The 19817-nt window shown below is 32.3% G+C and overlaps 1 protein-coding gene across 1 annotated transcript in view; it reads left to right on the top strand.

Moving 5' to 3' along the window:
• Window positions 1-276: 276 nt before the first annotated feature.
• The window catches only part of LOC114329266 (lipase 3), a 57498-nt gene continuing 37957 nt past the window's right edge, over window positions 277-19817 (top strand). Inside the window, exons 1-2 of the mRNA XM_028278304.2 lie at window positions 277-482; window positions 4745-5070. Coding sequence (XP_028134105.2) covers window positions 339-482; window positions 4745-5070 — 470 coding nt within the window. The 5' untranslated portion in view covers window positions 277-338. The remainder of the gene's footprint in view (window positions 483-4744; window positions 5071-19817) is intronic.

Genomic DNA, 19817 nt, shown 5'->3' with positions numbered 1-19817 from the left:
GCTCCGGACCTTTTTGAGTGGGAGGATAAATCAATTAATATTATATGAGCTTTTTCCAAGAAATTTCTGTAAAAAAATATGAGTCACCTCTCAATGTCCATCTCAAAACAGATGCGTCCTGGACTAATACTAAAAAATGTTTGCAAATATCGATCATCAAATTTTAATACAATAAACTGATTTTTATAATCTAATCAATATTGACTACAATATCACATGTCAACCTTATAGATTACAGATAATTTAAATAATTGAATTGAAAAAACTCTTTAAACCAAAGAGATAAATAAATCATTCACTAGTGAACAAGCTGGTTAACGTTGTATGTACTTTTCGAAATGTTAATCAAATATATTGCAGTAGCAGTAATTTTAGTAAACTCTATATTTTCTGAACCAGTCGACGTAGATAAATATCTGCCTAAAGAATGGAGAGGTATGGTCAAAAATGTTAAGGTCCATTCGGATATTGGGATGACTATTGTGAGTATATCCACTTAGATGCATTAAAAATATCTTGGTTTCACTGTAGTAATATTGTTTAGTATAGACTAAACTAACTTTTTCCTTTGGTTCTCAGTCCGAATAATATCCGTAGGTAAAATGGTGAAACAGGTGAAAAAATCTAATATAAAAACACACCCAACAGTATTGATAGAACAAACTCTAAAAGAAGAAAGTAAAATCTGGATATATGTATCTATCTATCCAATTAGCCTTCGTCGGCCCATCTTTGGATATAGGCCTCCCCAATCCTTTTGAATTCTCCTCTGTCTGTCGCTACAGTCATCCATCTAGAGCCCATGTGCTTCTTGATATCATCTGCCGATCTTATTTGTGGCCTTTCTCTGCTTTGTTTATATTCCCACAGTCTCCAATTTATAAGAATTTTGTTCCATCGCTCTTCTTCTGTCTTATATTGTTTCCGGCAAATCTCTATTTTAATTTTGCAACCTCTTGTCTAACATCCCTAACTTTTGTGTTTTTTCTTTTATCCACTCGTTTCTCTTTTTATCCATTAGTCTTATGTGCAACATTTGTCTTGCCATTGCTCTTTGCGTTTTTATGATTTTGTCCATGTTTGCTTTTGTAAACGTCCTCTTTGAGAACTATAAGTATGGAACAATAAATGGGAACCGAATATAAAATCTGGATAAAAAACTAATTGACACAATCAATAAATGTGAAAAAGGGACCACGCCAGTGCATTCTACCATGCATGCTATTCAACATCATGCTCAAAAAATAACGCTGCAGTAGTCAATACTCATCATGCATCAGTAAATACTCGAGTGACAATAACTAATAAAAGTGTGCAAATACTAGCGTTTGCAGATGATGTTGATATAATCGCAAGGTCAAGAAGAGAGGTATTTAATCAAACGGAACGTGCTGCAAAACATAGTGGCCTTAAAATCAATCAGGCCAAAACAAAATATATCCATGTAAGTTATAACGATGAAATAAGGCGGTTACAAAATCTAACAATAGGAGAATACAACACATTAAATGGTAAAAAATATATATATACCTAAAATCCCTAGTTAAGTATAATAACAACATTGCAGAGGAAGTGAAGAGACGAATACTCATTGTCAATAAATGTTACCATAGCTTATTTTTGGGTACACACATAGTAAACAGTTGGGTCGTTTAATTTTGAGTAAACACAGTTGGGTAGTTTTCAATAAATGGGTTAGGTAATTTCGCAAGTAACTTTCGCATAACAAAATACCAAATATACAAAATTCTTAATAAAACCGATACTCACATATTGTTCAGAAACATTGACAATCTCTAAAAGTGAGAAAAGATTATACTAACCACCTTTGAAAGAAAAATTTTACGACAAAATTTTACGTTTCATTAAGAATTGTCCATACAGTAACTGGAGAAAACTTAGCACAAAACACGAAGATTTAACCTACAACACTTAAATTAAATATTCCTCCTTACCGAAATACAGAATGTTCTATTACAAATATTCTAAAATGATTTTAGTCCATTGTTTTTACACCTTCCAATATTTTTTGTTCAAACTTGACAACAGTTTACACATGTTAGGATACTCTAACTAGTGTTAAAAGATAGTTTTCCGCGGTTACCAGAGGCGTGCTCTAGGGATATATACTGCATTTTTGCCCCTTTTTCCCCTTCACAATCTACGCCACTGTCGTAATAATCATTTCAGCATGTTTTTTTTGATACCTTGTTACTATTTACATAAATATCCTTTTGTCTTATTGCGATAGAGTAAGTAGTTTTCAAGTTATTTGCGTTTAAAGATAAATGGATTCCATATATTATAAGGCTATGTCGTACAGTTGAGTCCGCGAGTCTTTACCCGTGCGTCATTAATACCTGACGAGATAAAACACATACTTTTTATCTAGCATCATTCTCCTCCTCGCATGAAACTAATGACAAACCAGCTGCCGCCTGTTATTAAGTAAAGACACATGTTATTTTTATGAACGATCTAGACTCAGTGCATTGAAAAGAGATAGGTACAAAGAAAGAGGATTGGGGATGTTTTCACATATTTTAAGTACAATTTCTGACGTTTTGGTTTGTTTACTTTTGTGGCTGTTATTTTGTCGAATTTTTGTATTTTGAAGTTTTTTATAGTATACAAACGGTTGTTTTCATAACTAACTTTATATTGGAGTTAGAAATTTTAGGAAGGGCTTGCAGCTCGATGACACTGAAAGGCGTTGACGTCTAATATATCGGTGTTTATAATATACATATATTTACTAATATATATACATTTATATACATAATCGTATCTATAGAAAGTGCGAAACAATCATCGGAGACGATCAGTTTGGATTCAAAGCCGGCATGGGAACGAGAGAAGCCCTCTTCAATTTACTAGTTCTCGCGAAAAAATGCTACGATCAACAGAAATATATATTTATATGCTTTATAGATTTCGAAAAAGCATTTGATAGAGTAAGATACGACCTACTACGAGAACGTTTGCAAGAAGTCGGTTTAGATGGAAAAGACATCAATTTATGTTTCCTAAATAGGTAGCCTGGTCTATTACTGTAGATGCTAATATTAATTGTTCAAAATATCGATTATGATTTTATTATTTGTATATAGTCCAGAAAGCCACTGCGCATCCGCTAGGAAAAATATTCTAATTCGGATTTTTTGCACAATCTTACTCAAAAAGGACTCCTTTTAACAAATTTGCATGTTGCCAGGACCAAAAGGTGGGGTCAAAAATTTTTTAAACGTTTTTTTTTTGTTTTTTTCCTAAAATTATTTTTTTTGCATGGAAAAAAGTTTTTTTAGGTTTTTTGGATCATTCCAAACAGAAAAGGTCTTTAGTGACTTTTCTCTAAAAATTATAGTTTTTGACATATAAGCGATTAAAAAATTGAAAAATTGCGAAATCGGCCATTTTTAACCTTCAAAAACTATGTGAAAAACTGAAATTTTGAATGTTGCTAAGGTAAGTAGATATTCTTTAAACATCGATTGATGAAATCCCGAAGAGTTTTTTGCAATACAATATTCAAAACTCCTTTTTTTTTTAATTGCTAATCAAGTGTGCTCGACACTATTTTTCATCGACAGTATGGTGCAAATGAAAGGAATAAATTCGTTATTTCGTAAACCGGCGATTTTAAGGAAAAATCCCGAAACAGGTCGATTTTTATTTTTAAGATATGATATTGTGGCCTATACGGTATACTAGTGACGTCATCCGTCTGGGCATGATGACGTAATCGATGATTTTTTTAAATGAGGATAGGGGTTGTGTGGTAGCTCATTTGAAAGGTTCTTCAATTCTCTATTCATTAATATAAACATTTACATAATTATTGATCCTTCTACTTCTTTTTTGTCAAATAATTTAGTTTAATAAAAATTTTTTGGACACCCTGTATAAATAATTATGTAAATGTTTATATTACTGAATAGAGAATTGAAGAACCTTTCAAATGAGCTAGCACACGACTCCTATTCTAATTTAAAAAAATCATCGATTACGTCATCATGTCCAGATGGATGACGTCACTAGTATACCATATATGCCACAATATCATAACTTAAAAATAAAAATCGACCTGTTTCGGGTTTTTCCTTAAAATCGCTGGTTTACGAAATAACAAATTTATTACTTTCATTTGCACCATACTGTCGGTGGAAAAAAGGGTCGCGCACGCTTGATTACCAATTAACAAAAAAAGGTGTTTTGAATATTGTATTGCAAAAAACTCAAGGGATTTCATCAATCGATGTTTAAAGAATATCCAACTACCTTGGCAACATTCAAATTTTCAGTTTTTCACATAGTTTTTGAGGGTTAAAAATGGCCGATTTCGCAATTTTTCAATTTTTAATCGCTTATATGTCAAAAACTATCATTTTTAGAGAAATGTCACTAAAGACCTTTCCTGTTTGGAATGATCCAAAAAACCTAAAAAAACTTTTTTTCATGCAAAAAAAATAATTTTACGAAAAAAACAAAAAAAAAACGTTTAAAAAATTTTTGACCACCTTTTGGTCCTGGCAACATGCAAATTTGTTAAAAGTAGTCCTTTTTGAGTAAGATTGTGCAAAAAATCCGAATTAGAATGTTTTTCCTAGCGGATGCGCAGTGGCTTTCTGGACTAATAAGTCTGTAGAAAAATATTGTATGAAATACAATAGGCGCCAATGTGCATTTGATTGATATTTATATTTTTACTATTAACCAGTAGGTCTTATATTAAACATTTTTTTAGTATGACTTTTTAAGAAGGTACAACTATCATTACGAAAACCATTGGATATCCACAGAAGATGGCTACAAACTTCTTTTGCATCGGATTCCTTATGGACAGAATCAAAGTGTTCCCGATACGAAACCTAGACCTGTTGTTCTTATTATGCATGGGCTTGGAGCAAGTTCCTTGAACTGGATCATCAAAGGACCAAACGATGCTTTGGGACTAGCGTTGGCTGATCAGGGATATGACGTGTGGTTGGGCAACACTAGGGGCAATCGTTATTCCAGAAATCACGAACGATTGAATCCAGATATTGATACTACTGAATTTTGGGATTTTAGGTAAGATACTTTTTGAACTTCACGTAGATTTTAGCAAGCTTACCATTTTTCAAGGGGTTTTAAATGCAGTATGTTTAATCATTATTATTTGTCAACGCTATATTAATAAAAAACTTTTCATTCCTTTTTTGTAAACGATGATCAAACTAGTAAAAATTACTAGACCGGGCAGTATCGTCGCCCCCGCTAGCGAAATTATTCCGATTCGATTTTTTTGCAAGAACTTACTCAAAAAGAGGTCCTTATAACATATCCACAGGGTGCCGGGCGGTGCCGTGGTCGAAAAATTGTTTAAACAATTTTTTTTAAACAAATTCACAAAAATAATTTTTTCATTTCGAACAAAAATTTTTTAGATAAATTGGCTTATTCTGAGCAAAAAAGTTTGTTTTCATTTTTTTCTAAAATTGATTGTTGTCGAGTTATATGCGATTAAAAATTTGAAAAATGCGAAAATGGCCATTTTCAAGGCTTAATAACTCGATTAAACATTATTATTATGAAATTCAAAAAGTGACCAAATCAAGTTTCTAACCCCTTCTTCAAGGTACTGAAGAGATCTTTGTCATTATTTTATTACAAAGCTGTTATTTTTAATTATTAACAATTAGCGCTATAGTCCAGGATGTATCCGTCGCCCCCGTTAGTGAAATTATTCCGATTCGATTTTTTTGCAGAAACTTACTCAAAACAAGGTCCTTATAACATATCCACAGGGTGCTGGGCAGCACCGTGGTCGAAAAATTGTTTAAACAATTTTTTTTAAACAAATTCCCAAAAATATATTTTTTATTGCGAAAGATTTTTTTTAGATAATTTGGGTTATTCTGAGAAAAAAAGGTCTCTTGTGATTATTCTCTAAAATTGATTGTTGTCGAGTTATATGGCCACTTTCGCATTTTTCAAATCATTAATCGCGTATAATTCGACAACAATCAATTTTAGAAAAAAATCACAAGAGATATTTTTTGCTCAGAATGTCCCAAATTATCTAAAAAAATTTGTTCGAGGTGAAAAAATTATTTTTGTGAATTTGTTTAAAAAAATTGTTTAAACAATTTTTTGACCACGTCACCGCCCGGCACCCTGTGGATATGTTATAAGAACCTCGTTTTGAGTAAGTTTCTGCAAAACAATGGAATCGGAATAATTTCACAATTAATTGTTAATAATTAAAAATAACAACTTTCTAATAAAATAATGACAAAAATCTCTTCAGGACCTTGAAGAAGGGATTTTAAACTTGATTTGGTGACTTTTTGAATTTCACAATAATAATGTTTAATCGAGTTATTAAGCCTTGAAAATGGCCATTTTCGCATTTTTCAAATTTTTAATCGCATATAACTCGACACAATCAATTTTAGAAAAAAATGACAAGAGACCTTTTTTGCTCAGAATAAGTCAATTTAACTAAAAAAATTTTGTTTAAAATGAAAAATTATTTTTGTGAATTTGTTTAAAAAAATTGTTTAAATAATTTTTAGACCACGGCACCCTGTGGATATGTTATAAGAATCTCTTTTTGTGTAAGTTTGTGCAAAAAAATCGAATCGGAATAATTTCGCTAGCGGAGGCGACGATACTGCCCGGTCTATACCTTAATGAAGACTGACAACGAAGTAAGGATAGAAGGAAGCCTAATAGCCCGATCAAAAAACAAAAAATTTTACGATAAATTAAAAAAAAAATAAAGGAAGAATGAAAATTTGCGGATAAGGAGTTAAAAGTATCGATTATTATTATAGTATATAAGAAAAAGTGTACATCTCCTCCATTTTACAAAAATTGGGAAATACCTCCTTCTCGTGGGTGAAAAAATATGCATTCAAAATAAGCCCTAAATTGGATAAAATGACTAATTCTAAGCAACTTTTACTCTATAAAGTTTTTTCACTAAGTTAATCCTTTTCGAGTTATTTGCGAGTGCATACCATAGTTCATTTTTCAACAAAACACTACGTTTTTATACGGTTTTTCGCAAATAACTCTAAAAGTAAGTATTTTATCGAAAAAAATATTCTTAGCCAAAATATAGATTATAAATAATTGAAAAAAATGGCGTATGTATGAAGTCTTTAGACCCAGTAGAAGCACAGTCGTACCTAATGAAAAGTAGGTTCTTACTCGTCAAATATCAAATCGAATATTTCAACGTGAAAAAACGGAGCACTTTTCGGGGAAAACTCATTACAACTTTTTTAAACTGTTTAAAAAAGCGTTATTTTTGTTTTTTAAAAAACGTCTAATATTAAAAGTAACTTAGTTGCACTCAAAATATTGTTGGTCCCTTTTGTTTTTTGGTAAAAAAGATTGCGAAAATCACCCCCTAATTGGCATCCCAAATAATATTAATCGTTACTGCTTCACAAGTTATTTTACTTATGTATTGTTTGATTGTATGATCATACGTACATATGACGTATGTACTGTGATCAGTGCCGGATTAACCATTAGGCAAAGTAGGCAGTTGTCTAGGGGCCTTTGCTCCAAAGGGGGCCTCGCAGGGCCCAAAACGAAAAAATAATAATTATAACTAAATAAAAACTACGTTAAAAAATTCAATTATCACATAGAAATATTTTGTTCACATAGAAAGCCTATGTTGTGAGAATAAGTCGCTAATGTAGAAACCGTTTGGTAGAAGTATTGTCGAAGCGAAGATCGGTGGAATATGCGCATTTTATCAATGAAATTCGATATTTTTAAGATATTCCAGAAGCCGCTACAGATAAAATGTTTTAAGGACCTATTAATCATTTATAATTACTCAACGGATATTAGTACAGTTAAAATAATTAAGACGATAACCGGACAACATTGATTTAATGAGTAAAATTTAGTTTTTTTTTACTTTAATGACAAAAAAAGTAAGCCCATTAGCAGAACCCAATTAAAAATTATTTTGCACATCATATTTGAAACATTATTTGGTTGAAAAATCTCATTTTTGTGGGCAAAAAAAATATATTAATTTGTTTGGACTAAATTACAGTTGTGCTTATCTTAAAAAGGATATGTTACTATCAACATTGCACAGTGTTGCCAAACTGAATTTTGTTATTTTGGGTGTAAATTTTTTCCACGGATCTCCGAGGGTACATTAACAGTACTACTGTTTCCCTCCCTACCCTCTCCACCACTGCCCATGCCTTTTGCTCTAGTTTCCCGCGGAATTTATCATTTAGCCCCTTATTTCTTCTTAGTTTGGTTTTGTTCGTTGGAAGGGAATGACTGTTGTCGTGTAGTTAGGTGCAGTAGTTGATCAAATAGTAAGTAACGTACACACTGTTGAGAATTTATAATCAAATGCTTAAATGAAACTCCACTAAGCGATCCCATTCGCCACACTAGTCCTAGTCCTTAAAAGAACAAGTACCACTAGATGGAGTGCTAGGGCTGACGCAACAAGAGCTGTCTAAAGGTTACAACGCATTCAAATCTGCTCTTCATACTCTTGCTGAAGACACTAATCAGAAAGTTGAAACAGTTCGAGAGGCTAAGTGTTTGTTAAAATAAATGTCAAAAAAAGAAACATTCATATTGAATGAGTTTTGGGCTAAAAATTCTAGAACGCATCAACGCTGTCAGTAAATCATTGCAGAGAGAAGAGATTGAACTTCAAACTGCAGTCCAGCTTCTAAATTCACTTTTAGAGTTCTTAAAATCCCAAAGAGATAATTTTTGCTTACTACGACCAAAAGGCCTGCGATCTACCGAGAGTAGCTAAACGACAGCCAGCAAGAAAACTACATTTTGATGATGCTAATTCCAATGAAGTTTATCTACAGGACGGAGAAAATTTAAAGGTTGAGACGTATCTACCAATTGGACGGCGTTATGCATAACTCGACCAAGCGCCAAAACATAGTTTTGAGATAAATGGCTTCGAAGTTTTTCGTTTCTTAAAAATGCATTTATTAACATATTTGCACAAAATTTTAACAGAAGAATGATCACCTATAACTCTTTTTGGTTGCAAAGTTTCAATATAATCGCTGCTACCATATTCTAGAAAAAAAAAATAAAATGTCGCTTGGTCTACTTATGCTTTAAATATATTTTAGGAAGTTTAGCTGTTATACATTACTAGACCAACTACCATTTATGTCATTTGGTCTATTAATGCAAATCAAAATATTGCGATATGCCTCTTGTAATCACTAAATAAATAAACTAGTATTTTTTTAATTTTTATTTAAACGTGTATTGCTAAATCATAATCAATTCAATTATCATTAAATATATTTTTTGCATTTTATTGCTCTAAATTTATTTTACCATTCAATAGCGTTAAATCCAATGCAATTAAAATTATATCAATAAAAAATTTCCAATAGAAAGTTTTTAAACTCGCGGTAAAATCTTTTTTTACATCTATACCTTTTTTTATTGCCAAGACTGTGTTGTCATGTAAAATGATATTTATTTATCTATTACCTTGCAGTAGGGACCATTGACAATTCATAAATTTAATTTTGTTGAATTGTTAAAAATCTGTTGTTATTCGAAGCTTTAGTGTACTAAACAGCGGTACATAGATACCTTTTTTTATTGCTCAGCCAGTGTTAGACATTGTAAAATGAGATTTATTTTTTCGCTGTGTCTAGGTACACGCTAACGTGTACGCAAATAAAAAAGTTAGGTACACGCAAATTTAACTTCATCAAGCCAGTGACGTCATTATTTAGCGTGCGCAGTGACTGTATATTTTGGTATGTAGGTACACGCTATTTTGATATGTTTAGTTTATTTGTTTGATAGAAAAATAGTTGTTATTAAGGGAAGGGGGAGGAAAGCAGAACTATTCAGATGTTTCAAACTTAATTATAATAAATCACTGTGTATAGTATAAAAGTATATATTATTCAGGTTAGCAAAATAAATATTTAGTTAATATCATGACATGTACAAAATACTGTTAAAATAATTTTTATACGTAAGTTAATGATACCAGTTTATAAACCAATGCTGTTGTGTTTATTTCTATTTATACAAGGAGTTGAACTTGTTACGATTTTCATAGAAAATTGGTTATAACTTTGTAAATACCCTGTATAACGTAATAAACCTTTATATTTTTGTGATGGGGACGTTAAGAAGATTTCAAACATAAAATAAAATAAAGCGTGTTCCATTTAAAAAAAAACATAAGTTTGGTCTGACACTATGTTATCGAACGCCCTGTAACATTCTAACTAATTTTGTAAGATAAAGCTCAATATATAGGAAATAGAAGAACCTCAAATATATTGCTCGACAAAAACGGAAATATTATAATGGAGACAGAACGAAAACTAGGACGATGGAAAGAGTACATCGATGAACTATTTCATGACCAGAGAGAAGCTAGTACATCCGTAGATAGCCAAAAAGGAGATGTAGGCCCAGAGATAACCAAATCAGAGGTTAGTCAGGCAATAAACTATGAAAACCAATAAATCTGCTGGTCCAGATGAATTACCAAGCGAGCTGATAAAGTTGGTCAACGAGAAAAACCTGGACATAATAGTAGAACTGTTCAACGCTATCTATACTACGGGAATCATCCCTAGAGAAATGTTGACATCAGCATTTGTGTGTTTGCCAAAAAAAGTGAATGCCAAAGAATGCAGTAACTACCGAACCATAAGCTTAATGTCACATACCTTGAAAATTCTGCTGAAAATTATCTACGCCAGAATACACTTAAACTGGAGCTGGATATTAGTGACACTCAATATGGGTTCCGCAATGGAATGGGCACCAGAGAGGTATTATTCTACTTCAACGTGCTGACAAAGAGATGTTTGGATGTTAACCGTTCTCTTTACGTCTGTTTTATAGACTACAATAAAGCGTTTGATAAAGTAAAACATGACCGACTCATGGAAATTCTAAAAACAAAAACCTAGATGAAAGAGATTTAAGACTAATAACACATCTCTATTACAATCAGCGAGCAATAGTAAGAATTGAAACAGAAACATCTGAAGAAATGGAAATAAAGAGAGGAGTCAGGCAAGGCTGCATACTATCACCTCTATTATTTAACGCTTATTCTGAAGAGGTAATGCGAGAAACTCTGGAAGATGAAACAGTCGGCATAAGAGTAAATGGAGTCTTAGTTAACAACATCAGATATGCAGATGATACAGTAATAATAGCCGATAATTTACAAGACCTGCAAATACTCATGAGTAAAATAGTAAGGTGTAGTAGGGAGTACGGACTCTCTCTCTCTCAATATCAAAAAGACGAAGTTTATGAAAATTAGTAAAAACAACCATAATACTAACGAAATCTTGATAGTAGAGGGCCAGCAGATCGAAAGAGTAAAAAAGTACACTTACCTAGGGACACTTATAACCGAAAATAATGACTACACTGCAGAAATCAAAGTCAGAATCGAGAAAGCACGTTCTAATTTTATGAAAATGAAAAAGGTCCTATGTAGCAAAGATTTAACATTAGCTCTTAAAGTACGCCTAACAAAATGTTACCTATATAGTGTACTATACTATGGACTGGAATCATGGACGTTAAATGTAGAGACAATGAGACGACTTAACGCCTTTGAAATGTGGACGTATAGAAGAATTATGAGGGTTTCCTGGGTAGATAGAGTTACGAACAATGAAGTACTGAGAAGAATAGGTAAAGAGAAGGAAGTTGAACTTACAATTAAAGAAAGAAAACTACAGTACCTCGGACATGTGATGCGGGGCGAAAAGTATGGCATCCGGCGACTCATAATGCAGGGAAAGATAGATGGCAGAAGAAGCATCGGCAGAATTTCATGGCTGAAGAACCTGAGAGAATGGTTTGGATGCAGCTCAAAACAACTATTTAGAGCTACTGCCTCAAAAATTAAAATAGCTATGATGATTGCCAACCTCCGTAGCGGAGATGGCACCTGAAGAAGAAGAAAGCTCAAAGTTTGCTACAATTTTTATTACTAACTTTTATTGCTATCTAATACTATAGCGGATCTCCTGAGCTTTATCACACTAATCAATCGCCCTGTATATTTTATCTTAATACTTCTGCACCCTTAATCACAAATTTTTGTCTCTTATTTTTTTCCATAATGGTTTAAAATTTTGTTAAAATCATTAAAAGAACTAAATTTGTCCTCACGCCATAATTAATTTAAAAACAAACACTAAACAAATAAAAATAAGAAATCTCTTTACTAATCAATATTAAAATGTAAACACAACGCGATTAGACAAATTCTAACCCTCACTCTGACACTCGCGGTGTTCTCAAGTTAGCGTGTATGCAAAAAAACCAGTAAAAGTGCACGCTAAATAAAGTCACTGACTTATATAATGACGTTTCGCGTGTACCAAACTTTTTTATTTGCGTACACGTTAGCGTGTACCTAGACACAGCGTTATTTTTTAATAACTTGCAGTCCGAACCATTTGACAATCGATACGAATTGAATTTTGTAGAATTGTCAGTATTTTGTTTTTATACAAAGCGTAAGGGTATTTGAAGCAGTCTGAAGTAAATCGTGTTTTTTATTCTTAGAATTATTTGATGCCTTATATAGGTATAGAGATTTTATATAGATTATTTGTATTTTTGAATTTAATTATAAGTAAAAACAACATTTTCACTTTAAAACAATTCGATCATTTTTTGACCGAAACTTCAAAATTAATGTGTACATTGAGGGGTACAAAAATGTTATTCTGTCCAAGCACTTACATAGTTAAGCATAACCAGACCAAAGTCGGCGCTTAGTCTACTATTGCGAAACTAAGAATGGCCGTTATGGATATAGTCTTGTTATGCAAAACTAAAACCCCTTAATAGACAGAATGTCGCTTGGTTTAATTTTGTTTTTCTTAGTAACCGTTAACGTAACAATAACAGGGATTTTTTCCAAGATAGTTTTAGCTATGTGTCACCAGAATCCGCTGTTATCTCGATTTTAAAGAAATGGCGCTTGGTCGAGTTATGCATAACGCCGTCCAATTTTGGATAAGCTAATTACTAAGCTGAGTCGTCGGTTGACAGCGTACGAGTCAGTGAACTAAGTGTTTTGATGTTTTGTGTATTTTTCCAAAACTGAGCGATACTCAAATAAAGAAGTGTACTGCAAATCTTCATGAAAACTATCCTAATGATGCTCATCCTGAAATTGAAGATGAACTAGTGCAGTTCAAATATTTTATTGTCCAGCTTCAAGACTTGTAGGGAAAACAATAGATTCCTGCTTCACTCATGAGAACAAACTCGAATGGACGTTTCCAAATGTGTCAGTTGCTTTTAAGACTTATCTTACGCTAATGATTACTAGACTTAGGCAAATATGCAGATAAAAAAGTATGAAATATGCGCATAAATATGCAGTATTTTATGCAAAAATATGCAGTATTTTATGCAAAATATGCATATTTATCTAGAGAATATGCATGTAATAAAAAATATTTACAATATTTTCTTTATTTACAAAAATACTTATAATATTATAAATACATAATATATACACTTATTTTAACATATAAATATTATTTTGAATTGTGGTAACAATAGATTATCAAATGATCTTCAAAATTTTCTAATAAAAACTTATGGCTTCTATCTGAATACATATATTTCTAAATAGAAAACTTCTTTCGACATCAACTGATATGTAACTGGGGCATTTTTCAAATTTACTATAATAGATGGTTCTAAATTAAGTGGTTCGGAAAATGTCCCATCTAGTACTTGAACCACTTCAGAAAAAACCTGGTAACAACTATTTTTTTCCCATGGTTACTTTAAATTTTTGAAAAATTTCCTTTCCAATAGTACCGTTAACGCTTTGACACAGTGACTTAAATCCTTTTATTAAAACTGTACTCTCTAACTGATTTTGGAAAGGTTTCATCGCTAAGTACACCAATCAATAAGTGCACAAAGTATCTTCCTGACGAGTCAGTGGTCTCGTCCACACATATGTAAAAGTAATTATTACCTATTTCGGCTTTTATGTTGTGGATAACTGAGAAGTATAACAAATTGACATTATTTCTCTTTAGAGTTCTATCACTGGGAATGTTTTGTTTCCTTATTTTTTTTAAGAACTAAAGTTTTCGTTAGATAAAATTTTGAAAGCGGTATATTAGAAGATACTAATGTACGACACAAGTCTTCGTTAAAAGTTTCTTGGTCGGTTTGTTTTTGGAACTTAACTGAAAGCACTTGGACACTGAAGGTTGATATTTTTCACCGGATGTGGTGTTTACTTTTTTAGCTAAATGTTTCACGGTTCTGACATGCTGATCTATTTGAAATTTTTTTTTCAGATGAAATCTAAAAAGGGATATAAATATTCTATAGTTTAACCCATTTTTAAAATCTAAGATTGTAGAAATAAACTAAAAATGAACCGTTTCGCATAACAATTAAATTTAAATTAAATCAAATAAAAATCGGTGTACTAATCTTGAAAATGTCAAGAAATGACTGTGCAAGAAAGAAGAACCCCCAAATATTTACAAGAGGCTATTGGTCTTTTCTGTTTATATTTAAAGAAAAAATACTGTGAGCATAAATTAAAAGCACTTAATTAATTAAGTCCAATATATGATATGTTTTTGTTTTTAGCAAGATTAAAGCAAACTATGCTATTGTTAGAAAAAAAAATGTTAGCGACCTTTCAGTAGACTATTGAATGATTTGAATTTTAAATAGGTATCCTATTTTTTATCGCAAGGAGTTTAAAAAATGCTTGAAAAAGAGAAAATACATCGATTTATTGCGAACTAGCCTTGTGTCGGTACTTTTCTTCAACATAATCTACAATTTTAAAATCTTTGTTTGCACCATCGTGTAAATTTTTAAAATAAAATAAAAAATAATACGTATGTGCTCACGGTTTTGCCACAACATGAGCAATAAACTTTATTCATATCCATAGATAGCTGGCTCTTTGTAAGGTTTTATCCAAGTTGAAACATTGCTTATTTTCGGCATTTTAAAAGCACAATAATTATTCACAATTAGAAATACACGTTGTTTACGCCTCCAATTTTACAACAAAAGTGAAACCAAATGAAATTGACCGTCAAAATAAAAATTTTTATCTAGAGACATAAACTGGCAAACACAAACCCTTAATTCCAGGACAAAACTATAAGCCGCTGTCTTTTATTAGTTACTATACTATATTAGTTACTACATATCAAGTGATTATAAAACAAAATTAAATATTGGCATTTTCATGCTATCTGTAAGTTTGAATATAAAAATATATAGTTAATACACCAAATTTTCAAATTATATGCACTTTATGCTTACTTTTATAAAAATATGCAAAATTTGACATTTTTGCATTTTTTATGCATTATATGCAAAATATGCAATTTGCATATTTGCCTAAGTCTAATGATTACAAATGCAACAGGCGAACGGTCATTTTCAAAAATGAAAATTATTAAAAACTGTCACCGTTACATCTTATATCTATGGAATACCGCTCGGAGATGAAGAAGTTTTCCGTGGTTTTGGAGGGAGAAGGCGGAGGTTTCTTAAGGGGCCTCATAGCTTGGGTTGCCTAGGGGCCACATGATTCTTAATCCGGCACTCACTGTGATACTTATATATTGTTTGATCATATTGTATGATCTATAAGTTTCATTGGTTCAAAGTGCTTATTATTGAAAAAATTTGGTTTTAAAGTACCTAAATTTTTTTAATTAAAAAAAAATTCCTTCTTTTTTCAAAATAACTTTAGTAATACCAAAAATCTCAAAGAGAAATAAAACGTACGTTTTGCTTTTCTGAATATTTTGGTTTTTTTTGTTTTCCTTTTACACCAAAATTTGTTATGCTATGGCTGTCCAAAATTTGGTTACACTCGTGATTAGTAACTCGTTTAAGCCATTTTAACTAGAACCTTTTCCAAAAAAAGCACTTTGAACCGATAAATCTTCCAGATCATATAAATAGATAAACCCCCGCGAAGGGGGTATTTTCCATTTTTGTAAAATGGAGGGGGTGTAGAATTGTAAACTTTTTCTTATATAATAATAGACAATTTCAACTACCCACTCCCAAATTTTCATCCTTCCTTTATTTTTGTTTTGGGTCAGATTGTTCTTTGATCGGGCTATAACAGGAAAATTTAAAGGTAAATCAAAAAACAGTAAAATCGTGTATAAAAGGTATATTTAAATTCCCTCAAAAGGGCAACATCAAAATCACATAACTAGTTTTCGACTGGTTTACCAGTCATCATCAGTGCTTACGTGCAATGTACATGCTGACCACCAAGATATTGTTTAACAAAAATATGTGGGTCAAAGCCCAGTAAAAGTAGTACTTGCCGTCATATTTTCAACATTTGAACCAGTCACATCCACAGCTCAGATGTTACCTGGGACAGATTAGCTAAATATTTTAAACAACCTAGCTTAATGTAGCATTTCAAACCAATGTTTCCTTGACGAACCACTTTTACTGGGCTTAGACCCACATATTTTTGTTAAACAATATCTTGGTGGTTAGCATGTACATTGCACGTAAGCACTGATGATGACTGGTAAACCAGTCGAAAACTAGTTATGTGATTTTGATGTGGCCCTTTTGAGGGATTTTAAATATACCTTTTATACAGGATTTTACTGTTTAATGTATTTGGTATACAGCCAGCTATATGGTATACAGCCAACTACAGGAAAACTTTTTCTTGTGGATTGTTTTTAAAGGTAAATCGTCCCTTAGCTAACAATACCGCATAAGTCATTTTTACCAACTTTACAGGAGACGAAAAAAACTTCTTTTTGAAACACCTCCTAAGTTATAAAAAAATACCGTTAGTAAACACCGCTTAAGTTATTTTACTATCATTTTTTTCTATATTAATACGCGTAAATGAATCAACATTACTTTATTATATAGCTTACCTCTTAATCTTCTATAAAAACTTCTTGTGTGTGTGTGTGTGTGGTTGAAAAAAATGACTGCGGATTACTGGATCCATTCGCCTAACCGATGTTTATATTTTGAGCTCATGAATTGCTGCACTTTATAATTTCTTTTTCATTTTTTTTTATTGTAGTTAACAAAAGTGTTTGGTTTTATATATTATATTTTTTCTTATGTATATATTTTTTCTTAATCAATTGGCGCCAAAAGTATCCACAATTGAACCTTGCGGATGGAAAACTTCTACCTATTGATATAATTAAATTTTTTTTTTATTTCTATTTTTTTATCTTTTTTTTTCAATTTTTTTTTTTTATTTTTTTTTATTTTTTTTATTTTTTTATTAATTTTTTTTTATTTTTTTTTCTTTTTTTTCTATTTTTTTTATTATTTTTTTTTCCAAATATAAACATATAATTTACAATTTTAAACCTATATTACAAATGTGTTTATACAGTGTTTTATATACTTTTATATCTTTAGATATAAGTATATAAAAACTTCTTGGATACTAGACTTTTCAGCAGTAAAACTCACGTACAAACATAATAATCACAGAGCGACTTGTGCGGTGTTGACCATGATACAGGTGTTGACGACTTGCACGGTGTCACTACTTTTTGAATTACGACATCTGATTGACTGAAATCTAAATCATGTGACAAATGGTTAGATGCGCAATGAGCAGATCTATCCAATGGTATTAAAATCTGAAAACCGTTATAAGAATTAAAGCAGGGAGATCGGATGTCCACAGTACTGTTCAATTTCTTCAAGGAAGCAATGTTGAGAGAGAGTGGAATACGAACGAAAGGTATAATTTATAACAACAGAAGAAAGGCCCTGGCCTTTTTCTGATGATGTAGTGTTAATGAGCAAAAAGCATTAGTAATGAGCAAAAAGCAAAGCAGGTATGGGTAAATGGGGCAGAGACACAACTGAAGACTACCACAAACAACGAGAGTAAAGAGTATTGCTTCAAAAATATGTCGGTGTTTGAGTATTTAGGAGTAACCCGAACAAGTAAAGGGGAAGAAAGCCAAGAAATTGAGAAACGAATTTCGATAGGAAAGAAGACTGTCGGAGCCATAAACAAACTACTAAGAGCAAAAACCATCTCCAGAGAGGCAAAATTGAGACTACACCGAACAGTGATCCAACTCACAGTCCTGTACCGAAGCGAAACATAAGTTATGAACAAGAATTTAAAAAAAAATGCCGAAAATCTGGGAGTAGAGTGTTTTAAGGAAGATATTCGGTGAAGTAAAAGACGATGAAGACGTTTGGAGGAAACGAACAAATAGAAAGATCAGAGAGTAGATCAGATCAGAAATTAGCCATATCGTCAGAATTCTTCTTCCTTCCTGTATTTAGGCTTTAAGGCCTGTTTCTTCTTCAATATTAGCCGCCTAAATTGTCTGTTATCGCACCATCTTTTTCTTGGTCTGCCAGTACTTCTTCGTCCATTTGGTGACTTATCTTTTTCTATTCGTACTATCCTATCCTCTGCCATTCCACTAATGTGTTTGTTCTACTCCTGTTTCTATTTTGTCACCCATCCATTTATGTCTTCCACATCGCATGATCTTCTTATGTTTTCGCTTCTCTCCTTATCCAACAGACGTTTCCCTGATATTCGTGGGAGTATTTTCATCTCTGTTGTTTCTAGTAGTCGTCTCGTTTTAGATGTGTCAGGTCTTGTCTCCACCGTGTATGTAAATATAGGTCTAATTGCTGCTTTATATATTCTTTCTTTTGTGTCTTATCTTAGATGTTTGTTCTTCCAGATTGAGTCATTTAGAGATCCCGCCGCTTTACTTGCTTTTAAGCTTTGTTGTCGTACTTCCTCTTCAACATCTCCGTAACTGGATATTCCCAGATATATGAACCTTGTTTTCTGCTTTATTATTTTCCCATCAATTTCGATTTAACATCGTAGTGGGTATTTAGATGTTGTCATACCTTTGGTTTTTCTGCTGATATTATTTCTTGGCTGTTGTATTGAAGATGCGTGTTAATCTTTGGAGATCGTCTTCTTTCTCAGCGATTAGTGTGGCGTCGTCTGCATAACATAATATTTAGATTTCTTTGTTTCCCATTCTGTAACCATGACCGATCATGTAACCATGAGCGATAATCTAGTCTAGAACGGTTAAATCAAGCGATTTAGCCGGTCAGTGTAAATCACCAAAACGAGAAATTAAGTCACCCAGAAATGCTTCGTTCAGAATATGGTTGTGGCTGGAGTAGTGAGCGTCGTGACACCGTCCTCTTGGAACCATATTGTTTTTCAGTCCCATTTCATCCAATGGCAGCTAATTTGGAAAGCTCAACGTAGGTGGCGCTTGTGAAGTTGGAGGTCACGTCAACTTACGTCAACTATTCAAATCAATGTTTTAATTTGAGTCGAATGAATAGATTATCGCTATACTAACATGATAAAATATATCTACCACAACGCAACGGCTAGCGTAAGACTATCTGATCAACAAACAAATAAATTCTGTATACAGCGAGGAGTACGGCAAGGAGACACCATCTCACCAAAGCTGTTCACAACCCTTTTGGAACACAGTTTTAAGAAGGCAGATCTGAACGAATATGGTATCAACATAAATGGAGAGAAGCTCAGTCATTTGAGATTCGCAGATGACATCGTCCTTATAGCCGATCGTATGGATGATGCAATAATAATGTTGAACAAGTTATATCACGCTTCCTTAGAGGTCGGACTAAAGATTAACATCAACAAGACGCAAATAATGACTAATCTGGTGCTAAATCGTAATATTGTTCTTGATGGAATGAATATTGAGCAGACTGCATCTTATAAGTAC

This window comes from Diabrotica virgifera, chromosome 1 (genome assembly GCF_917563875.1).
Source record: "Diabrotica virgifera virgifera chromosome 1, PGI_DIABVI_V3a".
Classification (NCBI taxonomy): Eukaryota; Metazoa; Arthropoda; class Insecta; order Coleoptera; family Chrysomelidae; genus Diabrotica; species Diabrotica virgifera.
Note: the sequence above shows the minus strand (reverse complement) of the source record. Positions and strands in the feature narration are given on the sequence as shown.